Source organism: Gadus macrocephalus, chromosome 14 (genome assembly GCF_031168955.1).
Source record: "Gadus macrocephalus chromosome 14, ASM3116895v1".
Classification (NCBI taxonomy): domain Eukaryota; kingdom Metazoa; phylum Chordata; class Actinopteri; order Gadiformes; family Gadidae; genus Gadus; species Gadus macrocephalus.
Genome location: NC_082395.1, coordinates 21,975,350 through 21,994,245, shown reverse-complemented (window position 1 = coordinate 21,994,245; position 18,896 = coordinate 21,975,350). Strand labels below are relative to the sequence as shown.

Below are 18,896 nucleotides of genomic sequence, written 5' to 3'. Positions count from 1 at the left end.
CTGCTGCTGCTGTGAGGGCGTCCGACGGAGAGACGCTCTGGACCCGCTATATTCAGCTGTCTTTTCTAGGTGACACTGTCATCCTGCTATTCCAGACCGCTCCTGCCCGGGTGTACGCGGGAATGCTCTGCCTTGCGCGGCCTGCGCGTATATACTCACCGCTCCCCGGGGTTTATTGGCCGCTGTCTGTTGTTCCCGGGTGGTATTATACACAGGATGTGATGTCATTGTAATTACCAGCCCAGCCACCCACACAGACGGATCAGCCCCCCGCGGTTGCCTGGCAACCTAAAGTGTCATCACCAAGAGGATTTGTACGGTCCAATACCGTCTGTAGGAGCGCGGGCCTATTCTTTAGGGGTGTCTCCGCATCGATCCGGTGTCTCTCTGTCTGTCTGTCTGTCTGTCTGTCTGTCTGTCTGTCTGTCTGTCTGTCTGTCTGTCTGTCTGTCTGTCTGTCTGTCTGTCTGTCTGTCTGTCTGTCTGTCTGTCTGTCTGTCTGTCTGTCTGTCTGTCTGTCTGTCTGTCTGTCTGTCTGTCTGTCTGTCTGTCTCTGTCTCTGTCTCTGTCTCTCGTTTCCCAAGCAGCCGTTATAACTGTATATAGATTTAGATCACACATATTGACATGTCTCTTATTTGCTTGCTGTGGTTTACTTTCAGACTGACGATATAGAGAGAGATGCTTCGCGTCAAAGTAATTGGTGCTTGGTCGGGCGTCACTGTGCAAAAGTTAATTAGGATTGATGGTCAAGTAGGCAGGGGCGGTTTGCCTGCGTACTACTTTTGAAAAGTCTTTATTAAAACAAAGTGTCTTATCTATGTCGATTCTCTGCTCTCTGATGAACTGATCGAACTGTACAGAGCGGACGTCGCTGGCTGGTCGCTCGCTTCCTCTTAAGTGAAGTTCAGTGGGGAAGGACGGACGGAGGGGTTAGGGTTTTGTTGTGGTTGGGTCAAGCCGACCGGTAGCTTTCTACTGGGTCGTGGCGGGCTTAGAGCGCTGAATGCTGAGCATGGTTCACCATGGTGTCAGGGTCTGGACAAGACACAACTAGCTGCTGGTGTGTGTGTGTGTGTGTGTGTGTGTGTGTGTGTGTGTGTGTGTGTGTGTGTGTGTGTGTGTGTGTGTGTGTGTGTGTGTGTGTGTGTGTGTGTGTGTGTGTGTGTGTGTGTGTGTGTGTGTGTGTGTGGGGACCGGGTGTAATTATTGTGTAAATGATTGATTACGATTGATAAACAAAACGCTGGTTTCTAGCGAGAGCTCATGTGTATATTTATCGTGCCAATTTATTCGCTATGTCGAATAATCTCCGGAAATAAATGTTTTTCCAATGGGAGCATGCGTGTCGATGAACAACAGTGTGGATATGTTTCCCTCTTCCCCATTATGAGGCTAGTGTAACCGACACAAGCTTAGGGAAAATGGTTCCACATAACCCATAATAAATGAATAATGTTTAAATAAGGTAATAATTTAAGTTTTATCTCATTAGCCCTACCATGGGATCGCATAATGGCTTGCGTCTTCCTTTTTTCATTCTATAACTCCAAAAATTTGGTTTAATTTCTCCTAGATTCCAACTGCCATCTATTGAAGCTGTAGCCCCTTCGATGCTAGATGCTATCAGAGCATTCTTTCTTCGAGTTACGCAAGCTGCGACCTGGTAAAAGTGACTCGATTACCCTTTACAGACAGCCTAAGGATTATATTTGGTAATGCGGTCTTGTGTGTCGTGTTTGCAACTCTCTACATCCTCAATTAATCGAGGCTTATAGAGACCTATTTGGTGACACGAGAGTCGTCAAACAAGTTGGCATTCGTCTGTAGTCTGCTGTTGGTGCCTGGTCACTGTGGTTGTGGTGGATATGCGGCCTTTCCCCTAACCCTTTGAAATCATAATACTTCCTGTTCAATTTAGTTAGTTCTAGACCAAGACATGGATGCATACAAGGCTGCTTCAATGCGGATGAAGTGTCGAATTTGTTTGGCTCATTTGCTGCGTTTTATTTTTTGATGTGTTCCTACATGTTCTGGTTTTATATTTTGAAGGTGTGGCCATGCACACTGTTCTTACGTGTTACTAACTCTGTCCTTTCTCAAATGTTTGGGTAAAACTTCCTTTTCTCACGCGGCTGCTCGGCATGTTGTGGACGCGTGATTGGTCCAATGTGAGGTTTGCCTCTCCCTTTTTGTTATTCTCCGTACATCTCTGTTGTTGGGATGAGAAGAAAGCCCCTTGAAGCTTTTTCAGTAGGGTTGCTTCAGCTTGTGTTACAAGGCTCACTTCTGCGTTTGTGGATCCAGAGGAGCATCTCTGGTCGACTTCCATCACGCTCCTCAGAGAGGAATGATGAGAGTGGATGAGAAGAGAACAGTTTATTTGGAAGCAGATATTGTGTTTGGAGCCGATGAGTCGGGTCTCGTGAGCCCTGATATAGAGCCACTCAGGGGCTGTTGAAAATGACAGAACAGACAAATGCACTGACACCAGACTTGGGTCTAGAGACACACACACACACACACACACACACACACACACACACACACACACACACACACACACACACACACACACACACACACACACACACACACACACACACACACACACACACACACACACACACACACACACAGCTTAAACGCTGTTGTACGACAAGGAAAGAACAAATCCCCCAGTTTATTTGTGCTACTTGTCTGTATGAATGTGTGACATCCAACCCGACTTCCCCATGCGGAGTCCTGACTTATCAACATGCCTCTTATGCTACAACAATTGGCCAAATGCGTTTTCTTTGCCAAGCGATAATGTTTCCTTTTGAAGATGGCATGGAAATACATACCAGCGGAGCGTTGTTTAAATTTAAGGCATCACGGAACATGACACACAATGAATTATTTAATGCCCCCATTGTGTGCGTGCGTATGTACTTTGCTTTGACATATTGAGGGGGAATAATATATTATATTGCATCTTCATATATTGTATAACGTTTTTCAAATTGTATGTCGAGGTACAGCAGGCTGCCTCTCACTAGATGAAGAGAGAACGTTATCGAGCGGCTCAGGTTTGAATTATTTCCATTTTCTCCCCTCCAGGAAAATTGTCATCAAGATCGGAAAGAAGAAGAAACGAAAGCCCGAGTCCTCGGAGGACGACGACGACGACCCTCCCCAGAGGCGCTCCTCCAAAGATGACGACGCGGTGAGACGGGAGACACTATCGAACAGAACAAAACGCACAGTCATATATGATCAATAATCAATAATAGAGCAGCCACTTCACTGCAGCCTGGCATATTGCTGTCTGACACCCGGTTTTTATGTAGAAGTTAAACAACATCGTTGCTATGAAACCATCTCATTCTTGCAGATATTTAGAGGCTGCTTTATTCTGAGACTGCTCATCAAAAAACGCAAAAGAGGAGTTCAGTGGAGGGGAAGTTCTTCATCCTAGACACCCAAAATAACTCCCCAGAATTATCTCTTCCGTCAATAAGTGTTGCATTGTGGGTGTGGAGCTTTTATAGCGCTGTGGACAGATTTGATGGACAGGTGTGATGGATTATTCCAACCACTCAGAAGAGGTTCCCTGGTTGGTTAGAAATGAAGCGAGAGCGGTCTAAATGCGTAATTGTCTCATGCAGCCCAGTCACGTCGGCATTCTCACGTTTCACTCATTAAGAGCTGACGAATGGGGATGGCATTCCTAACGAATGACACTTAAATGAATCATCGGAGCTATCGCTTGAAATGATAGCTCTTTGATCATACGGTGTGGATCTTACCTAGTGACAATTATTCAAATAATTATTAAGAGAACTAATGCGTCCCACAGAGACATATTTCATGTTGGATCTAATTAGCGAACTGAAAACCTTGATGGGCTGACGCTCTGTGTTTACAGGCTGTGTTTACTCTGCGTTCAAGCTCTGTCATTAAGCGGCCTTCAGTTGGGGAACGAGTGGGTAGCTACCCGGTCCGAGTCAAGCAGTGTTTACTGAGAACTGAAATACCAAAACAATGGTGTTTAAAGCACGGCAAAGTGGGGGGTGATCACCAGCCGTTTACAACCCTTGAACCTGGAGGGTTCAGGGTCTGAAGGGGCGGAATGTGACTCAGGAGGTAGAGCGGGTTTGCTGGTAACCGGAAGGTTGCTAGTTCGATCCCCAGCTTCTCCTAGCCGAGAGTCGAGGTGTCCCTGAGCAAGTCTTAACCCTGACTGCTCCTGACGAGCTGGCCGCCATCTTTTTTTGCATGGTAGACTCCGCTGTCGGTGTGTGAAGGTTTGCATGAATAGGTGATGTTAGGCATTAATGCAAAGCACTTTGAGTGGCCACTGGTTAGGAAAGCGCTATATAAAGTGTGTCTGTCGCGCCTTGCTTTAGATCGCTTAATCGCACAGCGTCTATTGGGACCTTTCTGAGTCAGTGTGCTTCGAGGACATTGACGTACACAAATCAACCTAGGCATGGAATATGCCCACAGCCCGTGGTATTGGGGGCAGTTATTCTCTGCCTCGGTGGGGCATCTTTAACGTTGAATGGCGCTGCGTTTGTTCCTTACGCTGATGACGTCAAACGCTTCTGCGTGCTCTCCATCAATCAGAGTTTTATCATTTTTGGAGCGTGGGAAAACTGTACATAATGAGACAGAACAGAGATCCGTACATACAGAACAGAGATCTCCACAGAGAGAGAGGCCACTGTCTGATTACACACGTGTATTATTTTAAAGTCAAGGAAGGCATATTATTTACTTGATGAAATTCTCTTCTCTTCACTTCCCGACAATAATCAATAAATCAAATGCTCTGACAGAAAAAAGAGACACTCAGGCCTACCTGCCTGTCTAACTACCTACCTTCCTTGCTACCTGTGTGTACTTGGCCCATGCACTCATTTTCTATGCAGACCCATCACTGAAACTAGCCAGCTAGTCACATGATTTGGGGGCGTGGCTTTAGGGTGATGCCTAAGGGAGGAGGGGAGGGATGTTTTTCGTATGTACTTTCGAAAAACTAGCTGACTAGTCGGTTTCTCAAAGTTACCCTAGATTTAATGATGGTGTATTATATAAGGCTATATAAAAGAAGGCTCATTATATAAGGTAAATAGTAGCCTATGTTTTCTGTCAAATGGAATGCAGATGCTGACATGTACAGACGGAAACAATGTCCTTTTTCCACAGACTTTAACCGTGAAACAGTTCTTGTTTTTACCGGCTCTCTGTAATTTAGCAGAGGCGCTGTGCCTCGCCTATAGACAGCTGGGGGGAAACCCCACGTTTCCATTCTCTCTCTCTAAATATTAACCATGGGATGAGCCCAGAACCCACATGTCGCAGGTTGCTTTTGCAATCCCCAGCCCCGGCTACTCTCTGTTCTCTCTTTCCATCCCCGTGTTCCCTGTGTCTCCGTAAGGGCCCGTGAGGGAACCCCTCTGTTGCACTGGTACCACTCTAATTCATCCTTAGCCCCAGCAGCCTTCCCACTAGCGGTGGGGGAAAGCTAGATCTGGCACCTCAAGAGGAATTCCCCTCTGGTCCACCCGTACGTCATGTGGGCATTTATATAGTCAAAGCCCACAGGTGTTTTGATTCTTTCCACCGTCAATGACTGCGGACGAGGATCACTTGCTTCTCAGGAGCCAACACACCTTGACACAGGGGCTGAATGTGGCTCTGGAGGTAGAGCGGGTTGTCTGGGAACCCGATGGTTGCTAGTTCGATGCCCAGCTCCTCCTAGCTGAGTGTCGAGGTGTCCCTGAGCAAGACACCTCACCCTGACTGCTGCCGATGAGCTGGCTGTCGCCTTGCGTGGCTGACACCACCGTCGGTGTGTGAATTTGTGCATGAATGGGTGAATGTGAGGTAATATTGTAAACGCTTTGACTGGCCACTGGTTAGAAAAGTGCTGCATAAACGTAGTCCATTTACCATTTAGAAGAGCACCTTGCCGCTGTAATACAGCTGATTGAAGCAGGTTACAGCGAGGCACTGGTTCTTATTGCTACTGCCACTCTGTATGACACCACGTAGCACCCTGCTGCAAATTAAACGTTTGAATATGTCTGTTATTAATATCGTAGCCTGGTCTCAACACTAAAGCGAGTACGCGGCAAGTTCCTAATGTATATGACCGTCGCTAAGGGCGATGGCTGGCATTGATCCGTTGAACCCTCCCGGATGTGCATAAAGGTCTAGCGTCAGCATGCAGGTATGCTCTGGGTGTGATTGTGTGGGGCGGACACGCCACCAAATGCTCTTTAATGTATTGGAGATTAAATCACCGGCACTCGCACAACATGGGCAGTCCAGGATGGAGGGTGGAAGGGATTAATATAGGATTGCAATGCACTTTTCCATCAGTTATGTCCACTACCAATGCACTACCGACTGCATTTATATAGTGCTTTTCTAACCATTGGCCACTCCTAACCCTTTACAATATAACCCAACATTCACTCATTCATGCACACATTAACACACCGACAGCGGTGTCAGCCACACAAGGCGACAGTCAACTCGTCAGGCGCAGTTAGAGTGAGGTGTCTTGCTCAGGGAAACCTCGATCACCCCGAGGGGCCAAGGATCGAACTAGCAACCTTCCGGTTACCAGCCAACCCGCTCTGCCTCCTGAGCAACATGCAGCCCGATACTTAGAACCATCTTCCCAGAAAGCTGCAGTCCTGCCCAGAAATGTACTTTTTCTAAACGCATCCAAACAGCACGGTCCCAGGGTAATTATACATTCCTCTGAAGGGTTGGTGTTTTCTTTAGAAGGGAATAAAACCTACACGCAGTGACTGTTGTTGATTAAAAGAACAGAGCGATTATTATTCACACTGGTGCGCGGCCCGTCTAGTTGTTGAGGATTAATGCTGATGCTCTCTCTGCCTCTCGACTACCAGTCGCCGCTACGCCTCTGTCTGGGAGGGACATAATTATGCCAACAGTATTACACGATTTAGCCTAATTAAAACGGCCTGCTGATGGCTCATTTCAGCCTCTGGTATAGCTTCATTCTTTTTTACTGAAACCAGATTCGCTGTGGTTAAACGTCAGGCAAATGGGGGGTTAGTGCTCTAAACCAAGGGCTCCGTTGACCTTAGTCATCGATTTCCACGGCAGCTGGGCAGACTGAAACAGGGCCTCCCATGTCATGAGCACATCTCCCCTCCTCCGGTGTCTTGTTCCCTGGATTTGTCTCTACGTTATCCGTTGCTGATTTTGATTTTGGTGTCCCAGCTTGAAATGTCCCGATTCACAGATACGCATTAGTCCCTGATTTTAAATGTTAACGATTCAAAAGTATCTGTTGCTGATGCCCCAAATGATCCATAACAAGTTTAAAACGGGGGAATGTACCATTATTGGTGAATACTTGAAATCTGAAGAATGACATTGTGAGCTGAGTTTTTGTATGTAAATGTAATTACTATGAGTTAAAGGGTAAGGTTCTTTGGTTAAGTACCTCATGTTTTCTGTCATTTTGTTTTAAATGTTACATTTTCGCTCTTTTGCAGCGCTGAAGATTTATTCAGATTCAAAATGGCTGCTTTATTTTCCTTAATCCCGCCAACATGATTAGAGATGGATTGTTCAGATTGTTCAGAGCCAGATAAACTGGCTCGTGGTTTTACCACTCACTTGAGGTTAAGACATCAATTCACCCTGATGCAGGTAGAAAACTGTCACATAACCCAATTTGTTCGCCAACTACATACAGAGGTGTGTGTGTGTGTGTGTGTGTGAGTGTGCCATATCTGCTCTTGGTGTACGTGGGACGGGCCATCTTAGGTGTGTGTGTGTACCTCCAAAGGGACACCTAATTAAATCAGCTCGCTATCGTTTGTTGTTGATTAACTGCACATTATCATTAGTTGAGGCTTGTGTATCGACGCTGGATGCAGCGTTGCCCACGCAGACAATCATTACAAAGGCTCAACAGAAAGGCAGAGTGGCGTTGGAGCTTATTGGATAGAGCCCGCGTTCAAAGCCCTCAGAGTCCAGGGTTGATGTCTTGTTTTTTGCTTTGGGCCTGGGTATGACCGGGCTGTTTGTGTGCTGCTGGGTAGGGTAAAAGACTCTCCCTCTACAGCTCCTGTTGGAGAAACTCCTTGCGGTAGTGGCTCTTATGAACCAGAGGGTTAAAGCAAACACGAAGAAATGGGATATAATTCACCTTGTAAACGGGTTGTACGGACATTGAAAAATGGCGAAAATAAAGTAAATAGTTGACATGACATACAATTTACTGCTACATTTTTTATTTTTTTTTCTGCCAAGATATCATTACATTTGTGTGCCTTGCGTTGGCGGCCATCGTTCAAATGAAAGTCAAAATGCATTCTGGGATCCTTCTTCTACCTCAAAGCTAGCATCTGCTTTCACTCCATTTGTAGGGCCATCTGGAGGCCCGAACGCAGGCTACTGTACTCACTTCCCACTGAAACAGACCCGGGCCTGGCACCGGCACATTGTGTTCAATGAATAACACGCTTCTGGCTCAGAGACTAAACCTCTAGAAGAGCCCTCCGACTCACTTCTTCTGTGGTGTTTTTGTTTCTCCCTGCAGAAGCGTCGCTCCAACCGGCAGGTGAAGAGGAAGAAGTACTCTGAGGAGGTGGAGGCCCGGCTGTCGGACGAGGAGGTGAAGGTCATCGTCAAGGCCAAGAAGACCGGCGGCGCGGTGCGCAAGGAGCCCGCCGTCCAGCTCTTTGTGGTGAGCCGCTGTGCACCGACATTACAAAACTCAGTGGATTATGGACGCGTGGTTCTGTCTACAGCGAGAACCCTGCTGTTTGGAAACGAGATAGGTTCCTTATTCAGCCTTTTGAATCATTTTTTTACTCCTTCGTGATTGTATATCGTTGTGTATTTACCCGATTTCTCCCAGCCTAAAAGCAGTGGCTGCTGGCTTTATTTGCAAGACTATTTGTGTGGAGCTTTAAAAGGCAAGAGCAATATTTGTAAAGAGCTAAACCTGTAGACCGGGAGGGCATGTTTGGGAAGGATGGACTTGCAAGCATGTCCTTGGTGAATCATGGGTTCTGAATGATCCTCTTCTAAAACATGAAGAGGATCTGCTGTACTTTATATTGTGTGTATTTGTAAACACTTAATGTGTATTTTATTGAATGTGTTTTCCAAACACATTAATTTACACAAAATTGCAGTCTTTATTTCATATCCTTGTCAATCAATTCTGCATTCAGTTTCATCACCCTGCTAGTGTTTAGAGCCAAGATGGCCCCCGGGTGAATAGGACCATTCTTACATTCATGCTTCTCTCGTCCCTGCAGGAGAATCCCAGTGAAGAAGATGCAGCCGTTGTTGACAAAGTGATGTCATCACGCATGATCAAGAACGAGGTAGATCCAGACTTCCTCCCCGGCACCCCCCTTCGAGAACTGGTATCACAGTGGTTCCCCTTTTTGATTTGTGTGCAAATGGCTCCGTACAACTTGTGGGTCTTTAGATAAAAAGGGAACTGGGAGAGCAGCATGAATTCAATAAATGATGCCAAGTGACGCGTTATTTGGCAGGCATTTTGATCTGTTGAATTCCGAGCTCATTACTGATGGGTTACTTTGTAACCTTTATACATAATGGAAGAATGTAATGCCCGTTTCTCAATGTCAATCTATCATGAACCGAGTGCCACAATGGCTATTGAAACAATGTGCAGTAAGTGAGTCATGTCTATTGAGTCTTATGTTCTCTCTCCATAGGTCTCTCCTGGGGTTGTGGTGGAAGTGGAGGAGTACTTTGTAAAATACAAAAACTAGTAAGTCACAATTCACCCTACTTGCCTACCTCTGAGCCCATAAATAGTAACATTCCAGGGTGGTTATATAAAATAATAAAAATAATAATATAATTTGTACTTATTAATAGGAGCGGTTTAGTAAAACACATTTCATTACCACTGTGTCCCACCAAACAATTACTTTTGTGCTGGCAGGCAATCTGTCATTACACCTGATTTCGGCATATTTTCACGAGCACATTTCAGTGCCTGTCGTTCCTGAATTTAAGTTTTTTTTAAATAAATAACGCATGTGACTCCATCTCTCAGTGTGCACGGTTCAGAGAAAAACAAATCATTAAACAAAAGGAAATAATAAAAAGGGCTGTGGCGTGATAAGTGGGTTCCCTCGGAGAACAGCGAGACGCTGATTTGAAAGGTGTGTTTTAATGGTCTCTGTGTCTGTGCTCCTCTCCTCGCGGCGAACCAGCTCCTACCTGCACTGTGAGTGGGCCACGGAGCAGCAACTGGAGAAGGACAAGAGGATCCAGCAGAAGCTGAAACGCTTTAAGATCAAACAGGCTCAGAGGGCCCTCTTCTTCGCAGACGTAAGCCAGCCTTACAGTTTACTATGTGTGTGTGTGCACGTGAGTGTGTTTGGGCCAGAGTGTGTGTGTGTGCGTGTGTTTGTGGGCCTGTTTGTGTGTGTGTGTGGGTGGGCCTTTGTGTGTGTGTGTGTGGGTGTGTGGGTGGGCCTGTGTGTGTGTGTGTGTGTGTGTGTGTGTGTGGAGGCGTGCGTTTGCACCCGTGTGTGTGTGTGTGTGTGTGTGGGGGGGCGCGTTTGTGCCTGTGTGTGTCATTGTTCTTGCCGCCATGTTTGTGCACCAATGATCTGCACAGCTAGACACTCATTTGGTGATTGTATGTTTACACAATGTATGTTCTCACATACATGTCCATAATATTAAAGAGAATATCATGCCTCTAGCAAATGTGTGAATGTGTGTGTGACACAATATGTCGAATGAATTGTGTGTGAAGTGGCTTTGAATATGTGCCAGCATGTACGCACATCTGCGTGCATTTGTTTTTAAATCTCTGCGTGCACACACTCAATTAAGAGCAGTGAGGTTTGGTTCAGATTCCAGATGGTGTGTGGGAAGCAATTTCTATTTTTTTTCTCTCTCTCTAATCTCGTCCTCGCTCTCTCGCTCGCGTGTTCTCTGTCCCACACAGATGGAGGAGGATCCCTTCAACCCTGACTATGTGGAGGTAGACCGGGTGCTGGAAGTGTCCTACTGTGAGGACAAGGACACAGGGGAGGCAAGTACACGGCGTGTGCTTTATCTATATAGGCCTAGTGCTGTCATTGAGACGAAGGCTCTTACTGCTGAGCTGAACACATTTTACACTACCGTTAACCCTGTGTTGAACCCACATATGATGAATGAAACTGAAACCTACATATGACTTTGTGTGTGTGTGTGTGTGGCGTGCCTCCTTCATTTTCTTGTGTATTCTACGTTCACAAATGTGGCCCTGCACTGAGCTTCCTCTCGGCTCCGGGCTGCGGCCTGCACCCCGGGGCTCGGTGTCACCATGTCCCTGTGCTCTCCCGCCCAGGACCTGGTCTACTACCTGGTGAAGTGGTGCTCGCTGCCCTACGAGGACAGCACCTGGGAGCTCAAGGCAGACGTGGAGCAGAGCAAGATCGAGGAGTTTGAGCAGCTGCAGGCCATCAAGGCTGACGTGCGACGGGTGGTAAGGGGCGCGCACACACGCACGGCAACACATGCACACACACGCATTCAACCACACACGCATACAACCGCACGTGCACACACACGCAAACATGCACAAACGTACTCCCACACGCATGCACATATATACAGGGACACACGGAACCACATGTGCATGCGCATCCACGTACCGACATACTCACACACACACTCTTCTTTTCCCAGGGATTCAACTCTTGGCTTTTACCGAATATAATAATTCCCCAAAAGTAAAAAGAAATTCATTAAATCCTCTTTTTATCCTGTTCCTCACCTGCTTAGTTTTTCTCATTGTGTAATTGTTCCCTGCTGTCATCGGGTTCTGTTTCTGAATCTATTCCCGTTTTTATTTTCTTACTCCGTCTCTGTTACACGTGCCTCTGGCAACAGCTATTTAATATTATGCATGCAATCCTAGATCCCTCGAACGCTCATGCTACGAGAATACTAGAATGAACACGCAGCCTCTCTGATGATCTGGGAACTAAAGGTTCTACCCTGATTATGCTAACTATTATGCTAAATCTGAGGCTCATTTTAATGCTGCCGGGTCCCAGGTCTTGTCTCACCCCGGTCTTACAGTTTGAATATTAGTTTAAATAGTTTTCGGTCTATTACTTCCTCCTGATTTCTGTCTTTAATTTACTTTGCCTTTTTGGTATCTCGACATATTAATGTTATTGATAGGTTCCTTGCTGATCTATTTATTTCCTGCACTAAACTGTGTACAATAAGAAGGATCTCAAAAAAGAAAGCAACAATCAACGTGCATATGAACCGATGTTGGCCATGTGGGAACCGGCCCTTAATGCCTGGGACGGTGTCCCTCTCTCCCAGGAGCGTCCTCCAGCCAACCTGTGGAAGAAGAGGGATCAGTCCAGACAGTACTGCAACGGAAACAGCCTCAGGGACTATCAGCTGGAGGGGGTGAACTGGCTCCTCTTCAACTGGTACAACAGGTCAGCGTTACGTGCACGCACACGCAGTTTGTAGGACTCCAGACGGTACTATTGCATCTTCAGTATACAGTATGTACGAAGACACCGATGGGAGAGAGGTGCACGTGCGAGCCCACGCACACACACGCACGTGCACACACACACGTGTGCACACACACACACACACACACACACACGCACACAACGTCGCCACACAGACGTGCCCTGGTTCTCACTCACTTCAGATCTCTTCTCCGGTCTCTTCTACCACATGTCTTCATGTGTCATACCCAGTGCTAGGCCGAAATAGTATACAGACGAAAATAACACACAGTGGGGCATTAGTGCTGTTTGACTGGAACTCGTAGTCGTTTATTAAACACCTGCGTATTTGAACTCGCCTCTAGGTCACATGCTCATTCAGGGACATCCCATTGGCTGCCTCTGAATACACAATACTTATGGTGACGATGGAGGGCATATATTTATACGCGTCAACAATATCTATTGTGTGCTCTCCCGTTCCACGGAAGGAGAGGAAACACCTCGGCCCAATTCAGCAGGCGTCATTTCACGCGATGGCCGTTCCCTAAAGGCATGACATCATCCATGATGTCATGCGTGACATCATGGATAACTTCATGCCGTTTAGAAACAGCCATGACATAGTCTGTAGCAAAGTGTGTGTGTGTGTGTGTGTGTCTGTGTGTGTCTGTGTGTGTGTGCGCCTCGTTATCCGCCGGGCCCTAAACGATGAATAATGAATGTGGCTACCGCCGGCGGATGAGCGGAGGACTCTCCCGCCGCCCTCCAGGCAAATAACGTCCAGAGGAGGTCGATCACGGCCGCACCTCGGCCCGCCGACACACGGCTGCTTTGCATTTGTGTGTGTGTTTGGTTACCTTTTGTGTGTGTGTGCATGCGCTCTTCTGAGACTGTATGTGTTTGGTTACCGTGTGTGTGCATGCGCTCTTCTGAGTGTGTGTGTGTTTGGTTACCGTGTGTGTGTGTGTGCATGCGCTCTTCTGAGTGTGTGTGTGTTGGGTTACCGTGTGTGTGAGAATATGCCCACGCAGTGGGATTCATCAGGACTAAAGAGCTTCTTAGTGGGCCGGTGGGAATAGCCGCACATTGTAATTAGCCTCCAGACCTTACACCCCCACCCACTGGACAACTCAATGAATGTCTCACCCCGGGCCTAACACACACACACACACACACACACACACACACACACACACACACACACACACACACACACCCCCCCCCCTCCCCGTCAGGAGCACTGAGGTTCAACAGCTTGTCTCTCCTCTCCCTGGCCTGCTATTACACTTTGGTTTATGTGCCTCCGTTGTTGTTGTTGTGTTTTGTTCCTTAAAACAATCTCTCTCGGCCGGTATTCCCTCGGCTCCTGTTCCCTGTTTCCTTAGCAGGTCGGGATAATGCGTTGTTCTCCGGCACGTTCAAGCGTTTTCCTAAATGTCGTATTATAGTGTCAACCGCGTTCTGCGTACGGGTATATGATGGGATTACCAGGCACCCAAAACACCGTGGGGATGGTTTTTATTAGATTAACGGTTTTCCTCGTTCCACTCTTGGGTGGTTCCTCCGTCGGTTCTAACGGTCGAATCCCTCTGCCCAGACGGAACTGCATCCTGGCAGACGAGATGGGCCTGGGGAAGACCATCCAGTCCATCACCTACCTGGAGGAGATGCACCGCGTGGGCATCAGGGGGCCATTCCTCATCATCGCCCCGCTCTCCACCATCGCCAACTGGGAGCGCGAGTTCCGCACCTGGACGCACCACAACGTCATCGTCTACCACGGCAGCATGATCAGCCGGCAGATGCTGCAGCAGTACGAGATGTACTTCAGGGACTCGCAGGTAAGCCTGGAGACTGGGCCTGGACCCTGACCTGGAGCAGGCGGAGTGTCAGTCTCTCTCTGGCCTGTCTCTCTCTGGCCTGTCTCTCTCTGGCCTGTCTCTCTCTGGCCTGTCTCTCTCCGGCCTGTCTCTCTCCGGCCTTTCTCTCTCCGGCCTGTCTCTCTCCGGCCTTTCTCTCTCCGGCCTGTCTCTCTCTGGCCTGTCTCTCTCTGGCCTGTCTCTCTCCAGTCTTTCTCTCTCCGGCCTTTCTCTCTCCGGCCTGTCTCTCTCCGGCCTTTCTCTCTCTGGCCTGTCTCTCTCTGGCCTGTCTCTCTCTGGCCTGTCTCTCTCTGGCCTGTCTCTCTCTGGCCTGTCTCTCTCTGGCCTGTCTCTCTCTGGCCTGTCTCTCTCTGGCCTTTCTCTCTCTGGCCTTTCTCTCTCTGACCTGTCTCTCTCCGACCTGTCTCTCTTTAGCCTGTCTCTCTCTGGCCTGTCTCTCTTTAGCCTGTGTCTCTCTGGCCTGTCTCTCTATGGCCTTTCTCTCTATGGCCTTTCTCTCTCTGGACTTTCTCTCTCTGGACTTTCTCTCTCTGGCCTTTCTCTCTCTGGCCTGTCTCTCTCTGGCCTGTCTCTCTCTGGCCTGTCTCTCTCTGGCCTGTCTCTCTCCGACCTGCCTCTCTCCGGCCTGTCTCTCGCTGGCCTGTCTCTCGCTGGCCTGTCTCTCTCCGACCTGTCTCTCTCTGGCCTGTCTCTCGCTGCCCTGTCTCTCTGGCCAAAGTATTTGAAATATGGTGGTATACACCGACGTTATTTGTACTATACGTTACCTCAGAATCATTCATTTTGAGGCTATGTTTAGGCATTCATTTACTTTAACATTTACGGCATTTAGCAGATGCTTTTATCCACAGATTGTTCTTGAGGAACACATTTCTCTGTCGGTACAGTAAGGATGTTGATATAAACAAGTGTTAAGCACTAACAATCGTACCTGTATACAACTGAGATAGCTAGGGTATGACGCTACACAATGCTTAGTACTATTTTGAAGTGCCAGGGCGTAAAAACATACAATAAGTATGTAAGAGGGGTGTGTGTGTGTGTGTGGGGGGGGGGGGGGGGGGTTGTAAGGGGGGAGGTTATGCAGAGTCTAGTTTAACTAGTCTAGGCGAAGCATGTGAGGGAATCTAGGAAGGTGTGGATGCGTGCGCCACTCTTCCCTCGGAGTGGTTTGTGGACGACGGCGTCATTCCCCGGGGTTGACAGTCCGCTGGCTGTGTAGGCGCCGGGCGCATGCGCTCAGCGCCGGGCGACCCACGCGCACGCGCGCCCGCTGTGAGGCTCCGTGGCAGGGAGCTGCTGCTGCTGGGAGCGTTCAAATATCCAGACGTACTGTAGGAGCGGGAGTGGGAGGGAGAACGGAACAGATCTGCCATCAGGCCGGCCTCCCAGGCAGCCTCTGATGTCACCGCGCCTCTCTCCTCCTCCTCCTCCTCCTCCTCCTCCTCCTCCTCCACATCTTAAGAGGAAGGTCTCCTCTGTCAGCGGCGATGAGGCAGATCAGAGCGCCGCTACCACTTCCAGTCTGCCTGAGGGGAAGGGGAAGGGGGGGTGACGGAGTTCTGCGATGACAACTGTTGTCAAGGCGATAGCTACATGTGTAGAAAGCGAGGGGAGAGGAGGAAGTGCATTAGATAACAAGTCACCGCGTGTAGCCACACAAACCTTTACCCTCGTTTGCATGCCCTCGCAGACACTGCATATTTTAAGCATCCTTCAGCTCGAGCTGTGTCTTAGCCGCTCTACCTTCTGGTGTTGATGCAAGGCACAGAGTGAGGCTTGCTTGGATGATAATTTGTATCTATGGAGATGTCTTTGGGAATGGCATGGTGTAGTCTGTGGAATAGTGTATATGGGCCCCGTCCCAGTACTCCCATTAGCCCTAGATTTAAGCCCTAGCCCTAGAATTAGCTCGTTCCCGCAGAGGGGTAGGGTGTTCCAATACTTAGGGAGCTAGAGGGAGTGCCTATTTTCCCTTAAAATCATCCCTTCAGCTCGGTACCTCACTTGCAGCTAAAGGAGTATCACAAATGACCCAGGATACCTTGCGAACTGAGCAAGTGGCAATTTTTCCATGTTTTTCAAACAGTTATACATTATGTTTAATTATTTAACCATAACTGGATTTAACTGTACTATCTGAATGTGCAGGTCGTCTTATTTCCGACACAAGGGTCACATTTTCAAACGTGAATGAAAATAGTAGTAGGCTTCTTCCTGTAGTGTAGACACGTCGATTTTGCGCATGACGTAGGGGAGCACGTTCGCTACGCCATTTGCATAATAATAATTATAGTGGTGTCCCAATTCATAGGAAAAGATCTTCACTCTCACTTCCCTCTTTGAGGGGAATTTACTGTGGAGGGAACTCATAGCAAGTGTTCTCGTTAAGGGGAGAGGGGCCATATTCTGCTGTTATACTTGCATTATGTCTGCTTACCTGTTTTGATCATTGGCGCGTCCCCTTGTTTTTGCTGCGTAACAAAGCCCCTGTTTTGGTTTAAGAAATGAGCATGGTACCTTTGTGTCCAGGGTCGGGTGGTGCGGGGCGCCTACAAGTTCCAGGCGATCATCACGACATTCGAGATGATCCTGGGGGGTTGCTCGGAGCTCAACGCCATCGACTGGCGCTGCGTCATCATCGACGAAGCCCACCGCCTCAAGAACAAGAACTGCAAGCTGCTGGAGGGCTTCAAGCTCATGAACCTGGTAGGCACGCACTCAGTCAGTCACTCAGTCAGTCAAAAACACACTCACTCACTCACTGACTCAGTCACTCAGTCATTCCCGACAGTCAGGAAGTCAGTCATTCCCATCAGTCACGTCAGTAAGTCACTCACCCAGTCACTCACTCAGTCACTCAGTCACTCACTCACTCACTCACTCACTCACTCACTCACTCACTCACTCACTCACCAATTCAGTCACACACTTTCTCACTCACTTAGGCATTCAGTCACTCAGGCACTCACTCAGTCACCAACTCAGTCACTCAGTCACACACTCGCTCACACACTCACTGCACACAATGCATGAAAACCATGGATAAATGAGTTGCAGAGAATTTGAGCATGCACTAGAAATCCTTCTAATCTGTTTCAGTCCATTTAATTATTCCTAAATATTGATAGAATTGCATATTGGCATGTACATTAGATACGCATGTACATAATACAAGTACGAGTACAAATGCTTCATTTTCGGTCACGTCGAGACACTTTCTCTTCTCGGAATAAACGGTTAAACACTGTGCTGCCCTAATTGTTCACCCTAACGGTAGCTGAATTCATTAGGCTGGAAAATGTGCACATAAAGTGATTCAGGAGCTGTGGTTACAAGTGTCTGTGTTGACACACGATGCCCGGTGTTCCTGTGCAGGAGCATATAGTCCTGCTGACCGGGACTCCCCTGCAGAACACGGTGGAGGAACTGTTCAGCTTGCTGCACTTCCTGGAGCCCGCGCGGTTCCCCTCCGAGAACACCTTCATGCAGGAGTTTGGAGACCTCAAGACGGAGGAGCAGGTAATCCAGCTTCAAGGATCCCGTGCGTTTCATGGGAATTCTTACTGGGCGGCATGTGGCTCAGGAGGAGGGGCAGGTTGGCTTGTAACCGGAAGTTCGATCCCCAGCACCTCCTACCTCCTAGAGTGTTGAGGTATCCCTGAGCAAGACACCTCGCCCTGACTGCTCCCGACGAGCTGCCTGTCGCCTTGCATGGCTGACACTGCCGTCGGTGTGTCAATGTGTGCATGCATGGGTCAATGTTAGGCAGTATTGCACAGTGCTTTGAGTGGCCACTGGTTAGAAAAGCACTGTATAAATGCAGTCTATTTACTGCCACAACAGCACCTCTGGTGAAAGGGAGCATTTCAATCTGGCTTTTTCCTGATTAAAATGAGGACTTGGGTTCTACCCCTTGCTAGGATACATCTCTTGGCACAAATTTGATGTGGGAGAAAAAAAATCATCAATTGCACTAATCTGTGTGATGGCTGTGTGAGCCATGGCGGATTACTCTCCGTTCTAACAATCGGTTTCATTTACAGTGTGCATTTGCATCGTCAGTCCCTTTTTAGAAATATCACGGTGACACACACAATTACAGGATTGTGTCTTTGTCTGCTTCTATAATATGCAGCCCGATTAGTCTCTTTAGACACAGCTGGAGTCATCGGTGGGTCAGCCATGTTTGTTTTTTTTTATCCTCCCCAACTGGTGTTTTTTTGTTGCGTTTCAACATCAATACCCCGCTTCTGCAGATGGGACCATTTTAAGTGGCTCCTTTTCTTTATCTGGGTCACACTGAAATCACGCGCAGGGATTATGAAACCTAACCTACACAGAAAATCACAGATGGTAGGCGCACTCGCGCACACACGCACACACACCGACATATGGTGGTTAACTGTTTCAAGTAAGGAGGAATATCTACGACACATTTCGACCGTCCACGATACAAAAACACAAACTGCTTCCAAAAAGCTGTTTCATATCATTACAT

The 18,896-nt window shown here is 47.9% G+C and overlaps 1 protein-coding gene across 7 annotated transcripts in view; it reads left to right on the top strand.

Moving 5' to 3' along the window:
* Positions 1 to 18,896, top strand: part of chd9 (chromodomain helicase DNA binding protein 9) — an 82,404-nt gene that overhangs the window by 32,340 nt on the left and 31,168 nt on the right. For all 7 annotated transcript variants that reach the window (XM_060071368.1, XM_060071366.1, XM_060071367.1 and 4 more), the window contains 11 exons: positions 3,103 to 3,208; positions 8,582 to 8,728; positions 9,309 to 9,377; positions 9,738 to 9,793; positions 10,245 to 10,362; positions 10,991 to 11,077; positions 11,378 to 11,515; positions 12,370 to 12,491; positions 14,113 to 14,356; positions 16,928 to 17,104; positions 17,774 to 17,917. In XM_060071368.1, the coding sequence (XP_059927351.1) occupies positions 3,103 to 3,208; positions 8,582 to 8,728; positions 9,309 to 9,377; positions 9,738 to 9,793; positions 10,245 to 10,362; positions 10,991 to 11,077; positions 11,378 to 11,515; positions 12,370 to 12,491; positions 14,113 to 14,356; positions 16,928 to 17,104; positions 17,774 to 17,917 (1,408 nt within the window). The remainder of the gene's footprint in view (positions 1 to 3,102; positions 3,209 to 8,581; positions 8,729 to 9,308; positions 9,378 to 9,737; positions 9,794 to 10,244; positions 10,363 to 10,990; positions 11,078 to 11,377; positions 11,516 to 12,369; positions 12,492 to 14,112; positions 14,357 to 16,927; positions 17,105 to 17,773; positions 17,918 to 18,896) is intronic.